Source organism: Physella acuta, unplaced genomic scaffold (genome assembly GCF_028476545.2).
Source record: "Physella acuta isolate Inbredline_101_S28 unplaced genomic scaffold, ASM2847654v3 ptg000008l, whole genome shotgun sequence".
Taxonomy (NCBI): Eukaryota; Metazoa; Mollusca; class Gastropoda; family Physidae; genus Physella; species Physella acuta.
Window position 1 is genome coordinate 632,501 of NW_026731528.1, and position 24,537 is coordinate 657,037.

Sequence of the window (24,537 nt, forward strand, 5' to 3'; positions counted from 1 at the left end):
ATTTTATTAAAGGACTATGTCCTAACTCCCTGACAAAATCAGAAAAAAACCCACTAGAAATACAAAACCTCTGGTACTAAAATAGTACACCCACGACCCGCCATCATTCGCCCACCTCACCACCATCTCCCACAAAATGCCTCACAGCTATCCATTTATTTCTATTCTAGAATGTCCCTCTGCCGGATGTATTCATGAGTTGCCAGAACAAACGTGGAATTCTCCGCCAAAAAATGTATTTCTCATTAAGCCTCGTGTCGAGGTGTTAAAAACAACGGATATTTTTATTTTTAATCTCGGTGGGTGTCGTGAAGATGGCATCAGTTTTTGCATCAATTATTCCCCAACATCACAAATATTTTTTTTTTGTCTGGCTTTGTCTTGGCCGAGCTTACACCACTGTGAAAGGATGTCGATAATAACAACACAAGCGTCTTGTAAAAATGATGGTGTTCAAAGTATAGCTGAACATAACCAATATTTGAATTTTTTTTTTAAATTGAACTTTCGTCTTTTTATAAATTAGGAAATCGTAGGGGTATGGATTTCCTAAGGCGGATGCTGGCGTGTGGTTCAAATCAGGGGACACAATTTATGTAGGTGAGACCATGACCAGAAGAAAGAAAATCATAAAAAACGTTAAAATAACAAGCTTTTATGTAATAATGCACTAAAAAGTAGAAAATAAAGGATTTTCTTTGAATAATACACTACTATTTAAATATTTAAATGTATTAAAACTATTTAAAGCGTGGGTCACTTTAGTATCTATTGAATACCTTTACTAGTATTTAGAAAGAGACCAACTCTTTTCTTTATATTTATTTAAATAGTAGTGAAATATTATATATTTAAAGAAAATAATTTATTTTCTACTTTTTACTTTCTCGTATATACGAAGTATAGAGAAAGTATTGTAATAGTGCACAAAATTCAATTGAAATTTTAACAATTTTCACCGTATTACACCTCAGTCCTTCATCACATCCGAAGTATAGAGGACTTATTTTAATCGGGCAAAAATTATCAATCCAGATTTATCAAAATTAAGAGGTTTTATGCGTAATCCAGTCTGAAAAACTGGGCTTTGCAATTCTGTCCGTATGTCTGTGTGTGTGTGTGTCTGTCCGTGTGTAAACACGATAACTTGAGTACCGTTACAGCTAGGTTGATGAAATTTCATATATAAGTATTTTATCAAAATCGTAGATCCGTATCAATTTTTGAGCGATTTCCGATAACCGGAAGTGGTACTTTTTCTACTTTGAATTTTTCAAAAGCCTATAACTTGAGTACTGTTTCAGATAGATAAATGAAATTTCACATGTAAGTTTAAGATCTTATTCTCTACCTTCTGTCAAATTTTGAGTAATTTCCGTTGCCCGGAAGTTTACGCTACTTCCGATTTCTAAAAAAACTAATGTAAATTTTTAAAGTACTAACAATATTGCGCACTATTATGCACTTTTTTATTTGGCGTTCACTTGGTGTGCAATCTTTTGTCTACGAGATTTTATTCTATTTTTAAAACTTTAAGTATTTAAAATGGATTAAAAATCATGTCTATAGCCCGAGTTCTCATCCCCTGTTGTTTTATATAAGAATATTCGAGAAAGTTTAGGGGAGATCACTCCCGGTTTATTAATGTATGATTACATAAAAAGCTTGTTATAAATAGCTTGGGTTGGGGTGACACCCTCAGTTACCGCACGGGGTGACACACATTTCCTTTTTAAAATTTATTTTATAAACAAATATACTAAAATTCCGATGTAAAAGTTGTGATTATTCAAAGAAGGAAAAGGGTCCCAATGTTCCTTGGGCCCCAATACCTTGATTATGCTAGCTTTACAATAACTACGCCGCTACCCATATGTAATTTCAATAATTTTATTAATTTTTTAAAAATTTGTGTTGCCGTGTCGCCGGCAGATAGATCTCCGTTGAAAATGTTTGATGGCAAAGTTAGTTGATTTGTTTCTACACCGTGTTAAGTTTTGTTCAGATAATTTTTAATCGGTTCTGACGTCAAAATAGTAAAAATTTGAAGACACCTATCAAATTCATGCATGATTTAGTTGTTTACACAATGCCGCCTATACTGTAAGGCTACGTAAGCCTGGTGAGGATGAAAAAGGTCCTAACGGTCTTGCAACATCAGGATTTGAACCCAGGTCCCGGGGGGATGAAAAAAGTCCTAACGTTCTTGCAACATCAGGATTTGAACCCAGGTTCCGGGGGGATAAGAAAAAGTCCTAACGTTCTTGCAACATCAGGATTTGAACTCAGGTCCCGGAAGTCTGCGTATTTTACAGAGGTGTGGTCTGATTACCCGGCTATTGACCTCTCTTCGCCAGGCAACTCAGCTCTCTCCTGAGCTTAATTAACCTCTTTATCTGATTACTGACCTGTCCGCTAGACTTAATTAACCGCTCCTGAGATTATGTAAGGATATCAAACTAGGGGCTATACTCATCTCTTTACTGGACTAAATTATGCTCACTTGAACTGACCTCTCAACTAGGCTAAATTAACCGATTTGTCAGACTTCTGACCTCTCTACTAGGCGTAGATGACCTCGCACCGTAGCTATAAAACGGTATTGACCAACCTAGGGATCTCATTGATCTTTACACTGTATGAATTGCGCTCTTGCCCACAAGAATTGAAAAATAAATCTCTTTGATAGACTACTGACCTCTCAGCCGACTGTAGTTGACTTCTCCCTATAGCTCTGTAAGGGTATCAATCTAAGGACTGTATTGATCACTTTATTGGACTAAACTGACCTCTCGCCAGACGAATTGACCTCAACTTGGCTTAATTGACCTCTCCAAGTTATAACAAATGTGTTGACATTAATACTAAATCGTTCTCTTTACTTGATTAAATCGACCTCTTAGATTCTATATATTTGATAATGCTACATTGACCTCACCACTAGCCTACATTGACCTCACCACTAGCCTACATTGACCTCACCACTAGCTTTGACCTCACCACTAGCCCACATTGACCTCACCACTAGCTGTGACCTCACCACTAGCCTACATTGACCTCACCACTAGCCCACATTGACCTCACCACTAGCTGTGACCTCACCACTAGCACACATTGACCTTAGCACTAGCCTACATTGTCCTCACCACTAGCACACATTGACCTCACCACTAGTCTACATTGACCTCACCACTAGCCCACATTGACCTCACCACTAGCTGTGACCTCACCACTAGCCTACATTGACCTCACCACTAGCCTACATTGACCTCAACACTAGCCCACATTGACCTCACCACTAGAACACATTGACTTCACCACTAGCTGTGACCTCACCACTAGCTGTGACCTCACCACTAGCCACATTGACCTCACCACTAACCCACATTGACCTCACCACGAGTCTACATTGACCTCACCACTAGCCCGCATTGACCTCACCACTAGCTGTGACCTCACCACTAGCCCACATTGACCTCACCACTAGCCAACATTGACCTCACCACTAGCCTACATTGACCTCACCACTAGCCCACATTGACCTCACCACGAGTCTACATTGACCTCACCACTAGCCCACATTGACCTCACCACTAGCCGACATTGATTTCACCACTAACCTACATTGACCTCACCACTAGCCTACATTGTCCTCACCACTAGCCTACATTGACCTCACCACTAGCCTACATTGACCCCACCACTAGCCTACATTGACCTCACCACTATCCCACATTGACCTCACCACTAGCTGTGACCACACCACTAACCCACATTGACCTCACAACTAGCACACATTGACCTCACCACTAGCCCACATTGACCTCACCACTAGCTGTGACATCACCACTAGCCCACATTGACCTCACCACGAGTCTACATTGACCTCACCACTAGCCTACATTGACCTCACCACTAGCCTACATTGACCTCAACACTAGCCCACATTGACCTCACCACTAGCACACATTGACCTCACCACTAGCTGTGACCTCACCACTAGCTGTGACCTCACCACTAGCCCACATTGACATCACCACAAGCCCACATTGACCTCACCACGAGTCTACATTGACCTCACCACTAGCCCACATTGACCTCACCACTAGCTTTAACCTCACCACTAGCCCACAATTACCTCACCACTAGCCCACATTGACCTCACCACTAGCCTACATTGACCTCACCACTAGCCCACATTGACCTCACCACGAGTCTACATTGACCTCACCACTAGCCCACATTGACCTCACCACTAGCCGCCATTGATTTCACCACTAGCCTACATTGACCTCACCACTAGCCAACATTGTCCTCACCACTAGCCTACATTGACCTCACCACTAGCCTACATTGTCCTCACCACTAGCCTACTTTGACCTCACCACTATCCCACATTGACCTCACCACTTGCCCACACGGACCTCACCACTAGCTGTGACCTCACCACTAGCCTACATTGACCTCACCACTAGCCTACATTGACCTCACCACTAGCCTACATTGAATTCATCACTAGCTTACACTGGCCTCACCATATTGACACCACTTCGTGACCTATCTGTATTGACCTCTTCAGCATGTTGTATTAAACTCTTGTCCAGGCCATAGACTTCTCTACCAGCCTATACTTACCTCTGCGTCTACCCAGGCTAGATGCGCCTTTGGAAATTATGTGCCCCATTTTACCCTACACATGAAATTTTCTAAATCAATGTTCAACTCTAGAGTATTATACTGACCTGATTACAGTATTAGACACGTGACTGGGGCAATGACATAAAATAACTTAAAATACCTTTTGTCTACATTATACCAGAACTGACCTACAAATGTAAACGTTATAGAAACAAGTATAAGAAAGTGAAGTTTTTATATATTGCTTCAAATAGCCATACATTAGCCAGCACAAACGTCCCGAACAATCAAAGACATCGGTTTTTATGTGATTGAAAAAATTAGATGAATTATCAATGATACGATTTTATTTTTGTGATTGAAAAATTAGACGAATTATCAATGACACGATTTTATTTTTGTGATTGAAAAATTAGACGAAATATCAATGATATGATTTTATTATGAGAACGATGATAAATACATATACAGTAACACATTAGACCCTGACATACAGCAATAGGGTTAAAAATTTTACACTTTGTACACAATACATAGACCAACTATAGAATTGTAGGTTCTGTTCTTTGTCGTAATGACTAGGTTCTTGTCTTGGTCAAATTGAATAGGTTCTGGATTTGATCCAATTGAATAGGCTCTGGAATTGTCGAATTGACCAAGTTTAGGTCTTGGTCATAATGACTTGCAGCTTTAAGCACTCTGTCCTAGAACTCTACTTACGACACAACATCGTCATTTTTTTGTCATTGAGTCTATTCTCGACCTCCAGTGACACTGGTCATTTTTGTGGTCATTTTGTACGTAGTCTGTTTTTCTGACCTTTTATTTCACAAGTGAATGGGTGGTTTTAGTTTTCTTATGTTCATTTTCTTAGCTCCACAGACTAATTCAAAACAGCTATTGTGTGGTGTTTGTTAGTTGTAGTGTATTTCACACTTCGACAGGTGAATATGAACTTTTGCCTAGTTCAGTTTGTTATAATGTACGGCCATCATGACAACTCATGTATGGACATTGTTTCATGTACGAACATCTTCTAATCTCATTTATGGCCTTCATAGCCAGTATAGGCCATCGCATCGTCTTTTTTACGGCCATCGTGGCTTGTGTAGTCATCGTGGCAACTCTTGAATGGCCATCGTGGCTTGTGTAGTCATCGTGGCAACTCTTGAATGGCCATCGTGGCTTGTGTAGTCATCGTGGCAACTCTTGAATGGCCATCGTGGCTTGTGTAGTCATCGTGGCAACTCTTGAATGGCCATCATGTGGACTATGGCCGTCGTTTCCTGTTTAGCCATCCTGTAAACGGTATGGCCATCCTGTAAACGGTATGGCCATCCTGTAAACGGTATGGCCATCCTGTAAACGGTATGGCCATCCTGTAAACGGTATGGCCATCCTGTAAACGGTATGGCCATCCTGTAAACGGTATGGCCATCCTGTAAACGGTATGGCCATCCTGTAAACGGTATGGCCATCCTGTAAACGGTATGGCCATCCTGTAAACGGTATGGCCATCCTGTAAACGGTATGGCCATCCTGTAAACGGTATGGCCATCCTGTGAACTCTATGGCCATCCTGTAAACGGTATGGCCATCCTGTGAACTCTATGGCCATCCTGTGAACTGTATGGCCATCCTGTGAACTGTATGGCCATCCTGTGAACTGTGTGGCCATCCTGTGAACTGTATGGCCATCCTGTGAACTGTATGGCCATCCTGTGAAATATGGCCTTTATGTGAACTGTATGGCCATCCTGTGAACTGTATGGCCATCCTGTGACCTGTGTGGCCATCCTGTGAACTGTATGGCCATCCTGTGAAATATGGTCATTATGGGAACTATGGCCATCGTGTAAACTCTTATATGGCCATCTTCTAAACTACGTGTTCTGAATGGGCATCATGTCCTGTATGGCCAACGTGTCACCTGTATGGCCAACGTGTCAACTATGGTCATCACGTAGGCCATCTTGTATGGCCACATTGTGTTCTAACACAGAAATGAGGCCATCCTATCCAGCGGCGAGCGCCTATCTCAGGGCCAACGATGGATACAGTTTTAAAGAACCTGATCAAACGAGGCCAGACCATTGCTCTGTATCAATTCAAACTTAGCAGACGTCACTTTCGCCTCAGGGGTAAAAAAAGTGAAGTGACTTCGTGATTGGGTAGACGATATCACGTGATCGGACAGACGACGCTATCACGTGACCTGGAGAGAAAAAACGAGGCGGTCACCTGACCGGATGTTTACACGGACTCGCCATTGTCCAGGTCGTCGTTGTCGATGACGCGGTGGTTGGTCAGGGCCGGGTAGGTGACGTCATGGACGCGGAGGATGCGGCTAGCGCTGTGGTTGCTGTTGTTGGTGGGCTGGCGCACCATGCGCGTGCTGTGGAACCACGTGCTCTCGTGGTGCAAGGGCGTGTTCTCGCGCCGCATGCAGGAGAACACGTTCCGGAACTCTTTCTTGAACTTTACTGAGGGGAGAGAAGAAAAATTGTTTTAGGTTGAGAGTTACTTCCCTTTTGGAACTAAATTTGTCATCGGCATTATGAAAGAAATAGTATGGTCACTAATACTATGTTTATCTTCCTATCCCTAACTTGACCCAGGTACACTTTAAAACTGAATGAACACACAATGCATCTTCAGATTCAACCTCAAACAAACCTTCGGGTTTGTTTTCTACCGCAAGATTTATTGGCAATTTTTTAAGAGTGATAAAAGAATTAAAAACACCGAGGTAAAATTAAACCAATTTCCCGTTTTAAATCTAGACACTAGCGTCAAGTAGTTCGACTTTAGGGCGACACGATCGTAGCGTGCTGAAGTCCATTAATTCATTCAGCACAAAAGTTACGTTCAGTTGTCGTCCATTTTAAAAGTGCCAGGACTCTAAAACGTTTTCTTTTGTAGACAAGAATAAAATGTTGATCTAGACTAAGAATTTCAGCTACTTTTTAAACGTGGCCACAAGAACAAAATTCCTGCGAAGGGCGAACACTTTGATAGGGCATACATATATATTGTGTGTATACGTGTATTGTCATTGAAAAACCAACTCATTAAATCATAGGTTAAAAAACTTACTTATAGATATAATAACTAACTTCAAAATGTTACAAATATAACAACTTACCACTCATAAAGTTATATTTACCACTCATTATGTTATAGGTATAATACTTTACCACTCTTAAAGTTATAAAAACTAACCACTCATTATGTTAGGGATATAATAGGTATAATACCTTAGCACTCTTAAAGTTATAAGTATAACAACTTACCACTCTTAAAGTTATAGTTATAACAACTTACCACTCATAAAGTTATAACAACTTACCACTCATAAAGTTATAGTTATAACAACTTACCACTCATAAAGTTATAACAACTTACCACTCATAAAGTTATAAGTATAACAACTTACCACTCATAAAGTTATAACAACTTACCACTCATAAAGTTATAAGTATAACAACTTACCACTCATAAAGTTATAAGTATAACAACTTACCACTCTTAAAGTTATAGTTATAACAACTTACCACTCATAAAGTTATAGATGAGCGGGTTGAATGCGCTGTTGATGTAGCACAGGAGATGGGCACACATGAAGACTACAGGCAAGATGGACGACTCGTTGTACGCCTCTAGGACACCAGCTTGTCTGGGGAACGAAACCAGACTAGGCATGTTAACATTTTAGGTGTGTTAACATTTTAGGTGTGTTAACATTTTAGGTATGGTAACATTATAGGTGTGTTAACATTTCAAGTGCGGTAACATTTTAAGTGCGGTAACATTATAGGTATGGTAACATTTTAGGTGTGTTAACATAATAGACATTATACCATCATAGGCAAGCTACCATCATAGTCAAGTAAACATTATAGGTATGTTAACATTATAGGTATGTTAACATTATAGGTATATTGACATAGACAAGTGAACATAATAGGCAAGTTAACATTCTAGGTATCTTAACATTATAGGCAAATTAGCATCATAGACTAGTTAACATTATGGGTATCTTAACATTATAGGCAAGTAACCGCCATAGGCAAATAATTGACATCCCATGGGCCACAACGTAAATATAACCTTAAATCCTCCCTTAAATGTTTATCTGCTTTCGGCCGATTGGCACCTGCAATGGCATGGCTTAAAAACATTTTGTTTTAGAAACTCTTACCTCCGTTCAACCTACGACCTACCTAGTCAACCGTTGTAAATTTGGTTAAGACCTAATCTACTTCAGTCTACTTGAAGGACCTAACCGTTGACCATGTTGATGTCTACCTCTGATACTGCTAAAACTGAGATTGTCAAACTTCTGTCTATATCACACGGGTACAAGCTGATAATCCCGGATTACTTGAAAAAAGAACCAATCCATTATGAACACAATTCATCAAAGATATTGCTGGCACAATGGGTAAGGCGGAAGCTAGAGTAAAACAACAACACAAAGTCGGGAAAAATTGCTAGTGCGTGCGGTGTAAGGTCAAACAATATCACGGATATTTTCCCCCTTTTGTTGTTGTAGTATAATAGTGTGTTGTTGTAAGCACGCACCGGTTGCATTGTTTCGTCCGGTTTTATTTCGTTATTTTTTTCCCGTTTTTTTTTTTTTAAAAAAAGAGCAAGGAGATATTGATAGTGTTCTAGTCTTTTTATGACAACAACAACAGCAACAAAAAATAATTTTAAAAATGAAAAAAAAAATACTTTAAAAAAATAAAACATTAATTGAGTTAAAATCTTTTAGAGGAGGCATTTTTATTAAAAATACAATAAACGATTCGTTTTCTACTTTACCTTAAAAAAATTGCAACATTGCGAAAAGCTAGCCCTAGCATTGGGATGTGTTTCGATGATCGATTTAGTGTGCCAAAATCAATAAAGACAGGGGTGACGACATCATGACAAATGCTGCCTTAACACTTCATGGGCTACTGAGGTAAGATTGTCTGGCCCTAGTGTCTGATGAGCCGTTAGAGCCAGATTGTGTGGGCCCTAACATGAGCACCGATAGGCCATCGGGGCCAGATTGCGTGGGCCATAATATTAGAATCTTATTGGCCATTGGGACCAAATGGTGTGGCCCCTAATATAAGTGGTGGTCGAATGTCTATGCAACAAAATAACTAATTAATATGACTAAGCATACAATCTTAAAGTAAGTCATTTCCGTAAATTAATCAATAAATTTTTGAAATTTTGAATACTTGTTTCTTTTTTTTTTTTAAATGAGAAAAAAACGAGTTTTCCGCCGCCGACAGCAACTTTTGCCAAAAACAGCAAGTCGCATATTATATGCTGTAGAGATAATATGGGCTTAATTACCTACAAACATTGGTTTGACAACCTGAATATTGTTGCTTGTTCTGGAACCGAACCTACAAATTCCCATACGCGAAGGCACAGGTTCCAAAAGTAAAATAATGTTTTGTTTTCGGTGCTATCAGCCGTGTTATATCCCTCAAATGTGTCCACATTTGTTTACAAGTACTTAAAAAGTTGAATTCTTCTGAACGTGTTCAAATATTTAATAACAGGTACACATTTTACCCTTTATAAAACTACACCCACACATAAATTATGTGTATAAATAGCTATTGTATACACACATACAAAACATGCTTGTTTACAAATTTGCCTAGTTATCTCGCTGCGGTGATGCAAGCCTATCCGTTTAATAAATGCGGCTCAACGTACTCCAGTGTGAGTGGGCAGACATTATGCCAACAAACGATCACGGAAACGTCTTGCCATTCCTCTGCGGCTGCGCACATGGAGGCCTCTGTATTTCCGGCGGAAGGACACGCCACCCGCGTGGCACGGAAATGAGAAGAAAGCTCCCATAATCCACTCAGCTCGCGAGGTTATTCCATCTCCCCCCCCCCCACCCCGGTGGGAATGTCACAATTAAATCCTACAAAAACATCGCTGCTAATGGTTGTTTATTATTTTATCCTTATCTATAAAATTTATCCCTAATAAATCCTTACAAAAAGAATTGCAATTTTAAAAATAAAACAATTGCCATACTGCTCACCATATATCTTATTTTATATCTATATATCTTATTTTATAGACGTACTAGCCGTCCCAGCCAGGCCCTGCTCTGGCTTCTGTGAAAAACCTTTCTGTAAAGACCATTACCTGTGTGTTTATCAATCTTCATAAACCCGGCATTGCCCACCCAAACCACAACCAACCAAAACCTAAACAACAAAACGCAAACATAACGCTAACACAATTACAAATACAAACGAAAACAAAAACCTAACAACAAACCCAACCACAACCACAAACACCAATACGAACACAAAGAAAAAAAAACGAAAAAGCAAACGAAAACAAACCAAATCCAAACGCAAAACCAACCACAAACACAAATACAAACCCAAAGAAAAAAGCACAAACGAAAACGAAAAAAGAAAGAACAAAAACGAACCAAATCAAAACGCAACCACTAACGCAAACCCAACCTAAACACAAAGAAAACAGTAACGCGAACATAAACGCAAAGTGCTCACAGTCTAGCCCGGGGCGGAATTGCCTGTTTCAGCTTAATAGTACCCCAACTTATTCATAGTCTTTTGCACTTACTTAAACGAACGTAGGCGCCAAACCGAACATGGGAGGCCCGGGGCCCTAAATAGCACCCTGTCTGGGCACCAGAGGACGCCCGGATTCGATTCACTTAAAGACTATAGTAACCTTTCTTATCCATACTCTATCGCACTGTTTAAAGCGAAATTATGCACCATAGCGCTCACAGGATAGCCCAGAGCGCCAAATTGAACCCTAGTGGGGCGCCGGCGGACGCGCCTGTTTCAATTTAATTAACAATTATAATACTCCAAGCTTAACCGTAAAATACCTACAACATTTGCACTTGATCAATCCCCGCTAATAATGTAATTATTTTTTTCCCAACACCAAAACAAAGTAATAAAAAGTAAATTCTTTTCCACTAATGCGATGTTTTATAAAGGGAAGTAATTGTGTTTTCCTAATTTATCAAAGGGAAGTAAGTGCTAAAGGACTAAATATAAATAATTTTCAGACATAATTAGAATTTTTGTAAAAGATTATAATTTTTTAAAATTGTGTTTAATGAACATGCCGACAATTATTACTATCAGTTTGAAAAATGAAAATTATTTCCCAACACTTTCAATAGTAATTTTTTAACTCATAAATTTAGACTATGAGTACGATAATAAGCTAACACTTAAATCCATCGAAGTATGTCAACGACAAACTTATTACATGTTACATACAGAATTGAGCTTTATATATTTTAGATTATTCTCACAAATTTGTCACAATTATAATACTCTATAATACATGTACAACACACTCACAAAAACACATACGAACAAACTCTCAAATATCAACACGCACACACTGAAACACATCTGGACTTTTAGAATACATGTGCATGAGAGAATAAAACACGCACAAACGCACGCAAAATCACGCACACACACACATAAAGGTATGAACACACGCACTGAAGTACAAACAAACGCACGCACAAATACGCACCAACGCATCCATATAAGCAAACACAAGCACAAAAGCAAAAAACATATACAAACATAAACACTAACGCACACAAACTTAATAACAGCAGAAACAGAAACACACACACACACAACAAACACAATAATCCACCGCTCACCTGAGTATAAAGTTGATGCACACACACACAAACACACACAGAACAAACACACCCATCACTCACCTGAGTATAAAGTTGATGCACGCACACACAAACACAAAACAAACACACCCATCACTCACCTGAGTATAAAGATGAGGTTGATGGGAAAGTAACAGGCCGCGAAGAGTAGGACAATGGCAATCAACATCTTGGCCACTTTCTTCCTCGACGCCAACTGTACCTCAGCGTGTGTCCGGTAACCTTGGTTACTCTCGTGGTCTGCAAACACAAGGTCAAGTTAAGTACTCACACGTTTAGTAATTACAAGTTTAGTCCTCACAAGCTTAGTACTCACAAGTTAAGTACTCACAAGTTAAGTACTCACACGTTTAGTAATTACAAGTTCCACTATAGGTTTATATATAGATCGTGTAAGTTGTACGGCCGTCAAATATTTCAAAAATCCTGTTAAAACACGTTATTAAAAATACGTGATTGTGTTTTTTCTAACTGTACCACAGATTTGAAGTATTTTTAATGCCTAGAGGTACCGCACTGGGCGACACCCCACCTAGCGACGCCATTGCCTAGAGGTACCGCACTGGGCGACACCCCACCTAGCGACGCCACTGCCTAGAGGTACCGCACTGGGCGACACCCCACCTAGCGACGCCACTGCTTAGAGGTACCGCACTGGGCGACACCCCACCTAGCGACGCCACTGCCTAGAGGTACCGCACTAGGTGACACCCGACACCACCGCATGAGTAGAATAAACACATTACTTTTAAATATGCATAGTTTGGTAGTTACTCTTGCCTTTTCCCATTTCCATAATTATATTCCTTAACACAACACTCGCGTGATCTAAATCGCAAGCCCTGAAAACATTTCAGGAAAATGGCCGGTCCATAGGTATACAGTTCATTGAACGGACGAAAAAAATTGGCCAATAATTGGCTGTTTTAAGCCGACAGCTAGTCGACCCAGTCGTAACGTTTCCATTATAACGATGACAAAGGGGAATAACTGTCGACTGCAACAGTAATTAAGGTACGAAAATTAGCCCCCCGAAAGTCACAATTACTGCGAGACTAAGATTATTAGCTGTTTTGTTTTTCGGTAGTTAAGTAAAAAAAAAACGCGCGACATCGAAAAACTGAGTTATTTTTTTTTATTTGGCACAGACTAAGGTAAATGGTGGATAGATTTGTTGTCAGAAATTCATACTGTCCCATCGACATTGTTTCGTGCATGTAAATTAGCTTTGTTTAACATTTGTGTGGGCGACAATAGGGCTCAAGGCTGCCTATCTGTCATTGTTTTTTATATGGAAGTAAGTTTTGTCATAATACATAAATAAATAATTTCTAGTTGTTGTAAAAATGTCTGGAAGAATGAATACGAATTTGTCTTACAATAATCAACTGTTAAGTGTTTTAGAATTGTAAATACATATTTAGTGTATATATAATCTTTATTGTATATATTAATATTATTTATTGAGCGTTGATATCTTAGCATTGCATATTTCACAACCATAAAAATACATATCCACAATATAAATCCACAAGTAGTTTAGCATCTGCGGTAGCTGTTCTAGACAAAAACTAGCATGTAGCACTACATGATTTAGTTTATAACAGTCCCATCTTCAATTACCCCCGGTAATTCCCCACCCCGTCATTACACCCGAAATAATTTCCCCTGTCAATTACCCCCTGTAGAATATCTAGCAATATATATAGTAATATATACATATCCCTAGCAATCCACACAGCTAAACTAAACTGTCCACATATGGCAGAAAACTCTAGATGAAATTTACATCCTTCAAGCATTTTGAGCATTGATTGCGCCATTCCATTAATATATTACCTCCAATTAATTGAAACCCAACATAAGAGAAGGAGAGTCTACAATGTAAAAAAAGAGCAAGAAATAAACATAAGGAAACAGAACATGTTTTAAAGTTGTTATTTTGACTTTTAGATTTTATGCACTGGAAAATATTCTTGAGTAGGCCTATATCTTTGAAGGCGAACATTACCCTCTGCTGACATCTAGCACACACAAAATTATGAATGTAAATATTTACTAACAGGGTTACATCCTAATTCTATCTTCCAGTGTAACGAAGTTGACAATACTAGCTACGCCGCTGATATTGGGCGCGGGTAACGAAGTTGACAATACTAGCTACGCCGCTGATATTGGGCGCGGGTAACGAAGTTGACAACCCTAGTTACGCCGCTGATGTTGGGCGCGAGTAACGAAGTTAACAATACTAGCTACGCCGCTGATGTTGGGGGCGGGTCAGGTCAAGATCAACATTTAAACAGCCGATATGGACACCTAAAGACAATCACCGAACTTGTTTCTATGTTGGAACCTGCTAGGTGGGCAGGTGAAGTAGAGGATCAGGTGTATCAGCAGGTGTTAGAACAATCAGAGACAGGTAGACTGATGTGGACGCCGGACAGACAGGAAGATCAAAGACTGAGATAAATAATCGGATCGGGACTGACCAGGGAGGGGAGGGGATTATATGGTAGAGGGGATTAACTGGCTCTAGAGCCAGGAGCCGTGTGACAGGCGCCGTGTGACAGGAGCCGTGTGATTGGTGCCGGCTTGGTCGTCACCTGTCAGAGTCCGGTTGACATCTAACGTTGTCAACTTGACAGCAGACAACACGTCGACTTGACATCAGACAACACGTTGACTTGACATCAGACAACAAGTTGACTTGACATCACACTTTACGTAAATTTGGCATCACATCAACTTGACCTCAAACAATGTCAGCTTGACATCCCACATTGTTAACTTGACAAGTTGACATCACACACCACAAAAAGGTGACATCATACATCACGAAAACGAGACATCACACATCACGAAAAAGTGACATCACACATCACGCCAACATCACCATCAAGGCAACATTCCATTAACATCACGGAATCATCGTAAAAAGACAACACCCTAACAAACAGCATCATTCACGTATTGTGTATGTAAAACCCTGAATCTCAAACTAAGTCCAAATTGTGGTTCACGAGATATATTTTGTACTGGTATGCCCCTACTCCCTGCAACCACCACCCGTCTTCTAGTACAATAAGTTCAACGTTTTGTATTTAAGTAGCTTAGTTTTATACCACTCCCCCCACACCCCCCCCCACACACACACACACTTATGTCTACGTCAAACTACCGTATTTGTTCGTACCTCTGGTGCAAGAAGTGCCGGACAGGGTTAAGCGTCTGTCGACCCGGCGATCCGTCTCCTCAGATGATTTTTTTTTGGAAGTTTGTTCTGTGACAAGCTTTGTTTGGATGTGAGGAATGTTCGGCTCGTCCTTAAAGCCGGGCATTCCCACTGGACTTTACACTTTAGAACTTGACATTCCTACTGGATTTCACAGCCGGACATTCCTACTGACCTCACAGCCGGACATTCCTTCTGACCTCACAGCCGGACATTCCTACTAGACCTCACAGCCGGACATTCCTACTGACCTCACAGCCGGACATTCCTACTGACCTCACAGCCGGACATTCCTACTGGACCCTACAGCCGGACATTCCTACTGGACCCTACAGCCGGACATTCCTACTGACCTCACAGCCGGACATTCCTATTGGACCCTACAGCCGGACATTCCTACTGGATTTCAAAGCCGGACATTCCAATTTGACTTTATACTTTAGAACTTGACATCCCCTTGAATCTCACTGCCGGACATTGCTTTACTTAATAAGCAGAAGCGCTTCTCATAAATGTTTTGTCTTATTTTATACGGAAATAAACCGGGAGTGATCTCCCCTAAACTTTCTCGAATATTCTAATATAACACTATGGGGGATGGCAACTCGGGATGTAGACTTCTAGACATAATTTTTAATCCATTTTAATTACTCAAATTTTTAAAAATAGAATATAATCTCGTAGAAAAAAGAAATGCGCACCAAGTGAACGCTAAATAAAGATGTGCATAATAGTGCGCAATCTTATTAGTACTTTATAAATTTACATGCGTTTTTTTGAGAAATCGGAAATAGCGTAAATAAGTACTTCCGGTCAACGGAAATTACTCAAAATTTGACAGAAGGTAGAGAATTAGATCTTTTACTTACATGTCAAATTTCATTGATCTATCTGAAATAGTACTCAAGTTATAGGCTTTTGAAAAATTCAAAGTAGGAAAAGTACCACTTCCGGTTATCGGAAATCGCTCAAAAGTTGATACGGATCTACGATTTTGATAAAATACTTATATATGAAATTTCATCAACCTAGCTGTAACGGTACTCAAGTTATCGTGTTTACACACGGACACACACACACACACACACACAGAGACATACGGACAAGATTGCAAAATTATGTTTTTCCGTATCAGTGAGATGTAAAACGTCGAGATTTGTAAAAATCTCGATTTTTTTTTTTGCACGATTACAAGACTTTCTCTATACTTCGTATATACGAGAAAGTAAAAAAAGTAAAACGTTTTTTTTTTTAATATGTGCTTTGTAAAATGTATACCATATATTTAAATGTATTGTTGACAAAATTGGAAATTTTAAACACAGTAAAGATTGAGAGGGTGCGCACAGCCCCAGGCGACTCCCTACGTGATGACGCCGCCGACTAAAAGACTATTTCGTGTTTGAGAAACAAAAAATCTATTCTCCCAAGCAAATAGATAATTCTAATTCTCGCCACAACCCTTCCAATATGGTTGGAGTATCTTGCCTTGTTTAGTCAGCCATACATCATAAGGTGTGTTCACTTTGATTGACAGAAGCTTTAAGGAATCTGGGATGTACTCTTTGAGAGTCTACGGCGAGATGTATTATCTGAGAGTCTATGTCAAGATGTTGAAAAAAAACCCCGGATGTCTTATCCGTGATTCTAATAAAAATCTGTGAATCTGAGGATTTTTTTCCAACACAAAATTTAAGGAGTGTGAGTTTTGAAAGGCATGAATAATTTAAACATTAATGACGCCCCCATCCCCCCCCCCCCCCACACACACAAATGTATGCATAATTTATTGAGTAATAAGAACAATATAAACTCCCAAAATAGACGACCCTCCCCAACATATTTTAGGGCCGATCTTAAAATAACCTTTGGTGCTAGAGAACTAAAACTTTATATAACCACTGGTGCTAAAGAACTAAAACTTTATATAACCACTGGTGCTAAAGAAGTAAAACTTTATATAACCACTGGTGCTAAAGAATTATAACTTTATATAACCACAGGTACTAAAGAACTAAAACTTTATATAACCACTGGTGCTAAAGAACTAAAAGTTTATATAACCACTGGTGCTATACTAATAAAACTTAGACCTATAACCACTAGTGCAACAGATTCAATATCTAAAATGTCAAAACAAAGTTTGTGACAAATAAAACAAGGACACATATTATTAAACAACAAAAAGTATTAAAGAGAAAACAAAATGACAAACTTTATGAATCACTCTAATTTTTGGGTTAACCTTTTTTCTATTTATTTAGTTATCTTGTATCAATATCTGGTCTTTGATCTTTCAACAAATACAACAAATAAAACACACAGCCTTGAAGGGAAAGAAGATTCTTTCTTTCTAAATTTTGTATTTAATAACTGTTTTGATTTTCTCAGTCCGGGTAAAAATAATAGCCATCGTGCCTAGATCAGAAAGACTGTGTGCACTAATGAGCTAACTATACGTGTGGATGGACGGCGGAAACAACCTTCTGTACTTGAGCAATTGGGCAAGTTTACGGGATGATTTAAGGCAGTTACAAACTTTTGTTCTAAAGTTCAAAGACAAACGAAATTACTCTTTGACAAAGTGCAGAACAAAACAAACTGAATTAATTCGTCTTGACCAGTAATGTGCAGTTGTGTCACTTTGGAGTATGCAAATGATATTTCTTTTGGTTCGAACTATGCAACCTTGAGCCAAATAAATATGAAATATTGAGCCAGATAAATATGAAATCTTGTGCCAAATAAATATGAAATCTTGAGCCAAATAAATATGAAATCTTGTGCCAAATAAATATGAAATCTTGAGCCAAATAAATATGAAATCTTGTGCCAAATAAATATGAAATATTGAGCCAGATAAATATGAAATCTTGTGCCAAATAAATATGAAATCTTGAGCCAAATAAATATGAAATCTTGTGCCAAATAAATATGAAATCTTGAGCCAAATAAATATGAAATCTTGAGCCAGATAAATATGAAATCTTGTGCCAAATAAATATGAAATCTTGAGCCAAATAAATATGAAATCTTGTGCCAAATAAATATGAAATCTTGAGCCAAATAAATATGAAATCTTGAGCCAAATAAATATGAAATCTTGAGCCAGATAAATATGAAATCTTGTGTCAGATAAATATGAAATCTTGTGCCAAATAAATATGAAATCTTGAGCCAAATAAATATGAAATCTTGAGCCAGATAAATATGAAATCTTGAGCCAGATAAATATGAAATCTTAAGAAAGTGTTGGCGTGTAGCTATCGATCAAAAACTCATATGGCTGACAGTTATCTTAAACATATTCTAGTTCTACTCTATGGAATGTCGAAACGTCGACCTATAATGGCATGATTTATTAATTTGTAAAGAAACGGTTGATTAAGCTATCTTGTTTCACCTACTCAACTTTAGTTAGACATCCTTAGACACTGGAACCGAGAGGGTTAGTAAAAATAGTGCCACATACACTGTAATTTTGTGAAAGTTTATCCGAAGATGACAGTGTGAAAACGTCAGAAGAATATCAAGACTGAGTTTGTGGCGCGGTCGGTGGTTTGTTAAGGGCCGGAAAATTGTTCAGTTCAACTTGAGTACAGTGACATTTTTGTATTGGGCACTCCTAGTACAGTGACATTTTTGTATTGGCGCACTCCTAGTACAGTGACATTTTTGTATTGGTGCACTACTAGTACAGTGACATTTTTGTATTGGTGCACTCCTAGTACAGTGACATTTTTGTATTGGGCACTCCTAGTACAGTGACATTTTTGTATTGGTGCACTCCTAGTACAGTGACATTTTTGTAATTGTGCACTCCTAGTACAGTGACATTTTTGTATTGGTGCACTCCTAGTACAGTGACATTTTTTGTGTTGGTATACACGTAGTACAATGATTGGGACAGTAGGAAAAAGCTAGCACAAGAAAGACGGGCTACCACTGGGGACAGTTGGAGAAACTAGCACAAGAAAGATGGGTTACCACTGGGGACAGTTGGAGAAACTAGCACAAGAAAGATGGGTTACCACTGGGGACAGTTGGAGAAACTAGCACAAGAAAGATGGGTTACCACTGGGGACAGTTGGAGAAACTAGTACAAGAAAGATGGGTTACCACTGGGGACAGTTGGAGAAACTAGCACAAGAAAGATGGGTTACCACTGGGGACAGTTGGAGAAACTAGCACAAGAAAGATGGGTTACCACTGGGGACAGTTGGAGAAACTAGCACAAGAAAGACAGGTTACCACTGGGGACAGTTGGAGAAACTAGCACAAGAAAGATGGGTTACTACTGGGGACAGTTGGAGAAACTAGCACAAGAAAGATGGGTTACCACTGGGGACAGTTGGAGAAACTAGCACAAGAAAGACGGGTTACCACTGGGGACAGTTGGAGAAACTAGCACAAGAAAGATGGGTTACCACTGGGGACAGTTGGAGAAACTAGCACAAGAAAGATGGGTTACCACTGGGGACAGTTGGAGAAACTAGCACAAGAAAGATGGGTTACCACTGGGGACAGTTGGAGAAACTAGTACAAGAAAGATGGGTTACCACTGGGGACAGTTGGAGAAACTAGCACAAGAAAGATGGGTTACCACTGGGGACAGTTGGAGAAACTAGCACAAGAAAGATGGGTTACCACTGGGGACAGTTGGAGAAACTAGCACAAGAAAGATGGGTTACCACTGGGGACAGTTGGAGAAACTAGCACAAGAAAGATGGGTTACCACTGGGGACAGTTGGAGAAACTAGCACAAGAAAGATGGGTTACCACTGGGGACAGTTGGAGAAACTAGCACAAGAAAGATGGGTTACCACTGGGGACAGTTGGAGAAACTAGCACAAGAAAGATGGGGACAGTTGGACAAACTAGCACAAGAAAGATGGGTTACTACTGGGGACAGTTGGAGAAACTAGCACAAGAAAGATGGGTTACCACTGGGGACAGTTGGAGAAACTAGCACAAGAAAGATGGGTTACCACTGGGGACAGTTGGAGAAACTAGCACAAGAAAGATGGGTTACCACTGGGGACAGTTTGAGAAACTAGCACAAGAAAGATGGGTTACTACTGGGGACAGCTGGAGAAACTAACACATGAAAGATGGGGTACCACTGTCATAGTAATGCAAGGCTGACAACAAAAGCCTATAATTTTTTATTACAATGACAATGTACTGACATTAGATTAACAATTCATTTTTCAGTAGTTTTATTTGTTTTCTTCTAAAGGTCTAATCTTTTAAAACAAAGATTTCGTACAGCCTGAATAATATTAAACCTCGAGTAAACAGCAATCAAGAAAGTGCTCTCTCTCTCTCTTTCTCTCTCTCTCTCTCTCTCTCTCTCTCTCTCTCTCTCTCTGTCATCCCACTACCATTGTAGTGAACTTGTCAATACGGCCCGTATCAAACCTGACGCCTTTTTTGTCAATTAGTCTAAGAAACCCTGATAATTGGAAGACTCTTTTATCTAAGTAGTAGATCCTATAGTTGGTCAATAGAATTGTTACGCTTCCATTTCGAGAATTCATGTTAACTCTAAAACGGATTAAGTATATAGAAAAACCCATTAAGATGTACCCGAAGTTCGATTAGTCCACAAAAACCCACAGCCAACAAAAAGGCCCAATAGTCCACCGAAAAAGAAACAAGTTAATTAAAAAAGTCTAGTGACATGTATGCGCAATTTCCTTATGTTATCTAAAAATAGCTCTGACGTATAATGCTGGGATGCGTTCAAGCTAGAAGAACAATCGGTTTGTAGGTGTTTTTGTAATTTTAAAATTTGTGACCAAACGAGAGGATATTTTTGAAAACTTTCTTCGGCAATATTGCTCTAAATTATGGCAGGAATCGATTGGTACATGTTTCAAGTCGCTAAGTGGTCTGGTTGACGAGATATGGGCCAAAAACTGCTTTTTTTCGAGGTTTTTTGGCTTTTCCGGGAAATACATGAAAGAAACCCGGAATTTTTATGGCCTATGCTCATTCTTGTAACTTGCTTAACATAATTGCTTTTGGAACTAGTCATCGATATTGCTTCGTTGAGGAGGAGATACGACTTAAAGCCCGGACACACATTCATCCATACATTCATCCATCCATCCATCCATCCAGAAATGACGCGTTAATAAACGCAATTCTCCAGAATGGAAATTGCGCTAAAAAAAGCACAAAAAGATCCACTGGTTCACCAAACATCCCACAAAAAAGAGCCCATTACTAAACCAAAAAAGCTTACGAACCACCAAAAGGTTTATTTTTTTCCAAAAGGTTTGCTACAAACTGGCGGCCCCGAGTTCACCAAAAGTGCAGTAAGATTCACCAAGACCCACACAAGAGCCCACTAATACATTAAAATTCTACAAACGCCCCCCTTAAGTCCACAAACGGCCCACATAGTTCCACAAATGGCCCACATAGCCACACAAACGGCCCACATAGTTCCACAAATGTCCCACATAGCCCCGCAAACGGCCCACATAGCCACACAAACGGCCCACATAGTTCCACAAACGGCCCACATAGTTCCACAAACGGCCCACATAGCCCTACAAATCGGTTACCCTGTATCGATCAGACAGAAAGTGATTTCCATTTCTGGCCAAATATTTACTTATCATAACGAGAGGGGGGAACATGGGGCGGGGGGGGGGGTAAAAACAAATTTGGGGAGCCGAAGAATCAATCCGACGATGACCTTATGTCGTGTGGACCAAGCACGTGAGCTAGTCAGTTCATGACCTCTGGCTTCGTACACTGACCTTTGACCTAGTGTTTGATACTTTATAATAAGTCGCACAAAAAAAACTATTAAAACACACAACGAACGTGTCATAAAGCATATCAAAACACACCACACATTAATGGACCCACACTAGAAACATATCAAATCACCCACCACACCCACACATTAATGGACACACACAAAATACAATAAATCACACACCACCCACACATTAATGGATATTCCTTAGAAACACAACGAACCACAAAGTCTGACATACAAGTGTGACGGTATAATAGTTATACGTCATCTTGCCTTGCCTACGACCCCACCCGTTACTCACATTATTACCCCCCCCCCTCCCGTCAGATTCTGTAAGTTATTTCAGCGCACAGATCGCTGGTCATTTGACTTAGCGGCCAACCAATCATATCAATGGCTTGACCAACTCGTGGACACCTAACACACTGTCCAGTCAGGGTGGAGGGACTGGTCACGTGATACACAAAGTACAAGTGTATTTCTGGGGGGGGGGGGGCATCGCTTTCTTAATTCTTACACGATTAGCGCTAAATGCTTCATTAAGAACCTACACCTAATTACTATAAAGTAAACCCCAACACCAACCAGCCAACCCGACCACAACCACACCACCAGATAATAACGTACCTGACCACCACACTCTGGTCAACCCGTTTACCCCACCCACAGGTTCGTTTAACCCCCCTCCCCCGGAAACATCGTTCTTGTTCTCGTCGGCCGGCGCCAATTAGAAGTGAACTCGGCTCCAAGTTTTAAGACCACGAGTCCAACACTCCAGGAACTCACATCGATTGCGTCCCTTCTCTCTCTGTACTTGTAAGATTTCAACTTTAATTTTATCGCTTTTTTCCCCCTTCAGCCACTGCTGTAAATTAAACCGCGACGTCCAGTCAATTGAAAGCTTAGTCGTAAAGAAAGAAAGGGAATTAAAAAAAAAACGGCATTCCGACCTAGCCGGTTGATAACTGGACATCACGTGACTGGCTTAGGTCATTTATATAACAAATAACCCAAGTAGCGTGTCGGGAGGTTTATGGCGCCGCGCGGTGATCTGTGGGGGGAAGGCGTTTCACGTGACCGGAAATGGTAAACATGAGGAGGTGACGTCATACACAAGGTCGTGGGTCGGTGATGGCGAGCGCGAGAAGTTAGTGCCGGCAGATTCAAGTAGCACCAACCGGTCGGTGTCCGTAACCACTTTAGTGCCGGCAGATTCAAGTAGCACCAACCGGTCGGTGTCCGTAACCACTTTAGTGCCGGCAGATTCAAGTAGCACCAACCGGTCGGTGTCCGTAACCACTTTAGTGCCGGCAGATTCAAGTAGCACCAACCGGTCGGTGTCCGTAACCACTTTAGTGCCGGCAGATTCAAGTAGCACCAGCCGGTCGGTGTTCGTAACCACTTTATTGCCGGCAGATTCAAGTAGCACCAACCGGTCGGTGTCCGTAACCACTTTAGTGCCGGCAGATTCAAGTAGCACCAACCGGTCGGTGTCCGTAACCACTTTAGTGCCGGCAGATTCAAGTAGCACCAACCGGTCGGTGTCCGTAACCACTTTAGTGCCGGCAGTTTCAAGTAGCACCAACCGGTCGGTGTCCGTAACCACTTTAGTGCCGGCAGATTCAAGTAGCACCAACCGGTCGGTGTCCCTTACCACTTTGGTACGGTGACGATTGCGACAGCGCAGCCGCAAACATTCCGACTGGGTCGTCTCCGGCAACAACTCTACGTCCGTTCCGGCATCAAATTACGTGTGGACAACCTCTCAGAATCCGGTCGGGTCAGTTCCGGCATAAAATCATGACACGACCACCGCTCACATTCCGGTAGTGCCGGCAACTATTTTGTTCTGGTGTCAGGTTTAACACCCCCCCCCCCCCCCCCAGCCCCGCCCTACTCTGGAACAGAGGCGTAACTGAGTGGGACAACCGCCTGATTGCGACGCCTTTTGGGAGGTGTATTCTAGAAATCAAATTACCCAAGTTTTCAACAGCCTCTACTCAATCCCGAATCTTAAAGTACATTGCTGATACTCAGGCGTCGCCATGGAACATCGTACCACTCATTCACAACGTCGATTGAAATTTTTGTACTTTTATTTTTACAATATTTGTCTAGAGAACAAGCTTAAACTATTAACGGTTCATATTTGGTTGTTCTATT

At 40.4% G+C, this 24,537-nt stretch overlaps 1 protein-coding gene across 1 annotated transcript in view; it reads right to left on the reverse strand.

The window, feature by feature from the left end:
* Nucleotides 1–6,615: 6,615 nt before the first annotated feature.
* Nucleotides 6,616–24,537, reverse strand: part of LOC131950258 (orexin/Hypocretin receptor type 1) — a 42,302-nt gene continuing 24,380 nt past the window's right edge. Inside the window, exons 4-6 of the mRNA XM_059312377.1 lie at nucleotides 12,466–12,604; nucleotides 8,193–8,314; nucleotides 6,616–7,121 (exon numbers count right to left, since the gene is read on the reverse strand). Of these exons, the coding sequence (XP_059168360.1) occupies nucleotides 6,892–7,121; nucleotides 8,193–8,314; nucleotides 12,466–12,604 (491 nt within the window). The 3' untranslated portion in view covers nucleotides 6,616–6,891. The remainder of the gene's footprint in view (nucleotides 7,122–8,192; nucleotides 8,315–12,465; nucleotides 12,605–24,537) is intronic.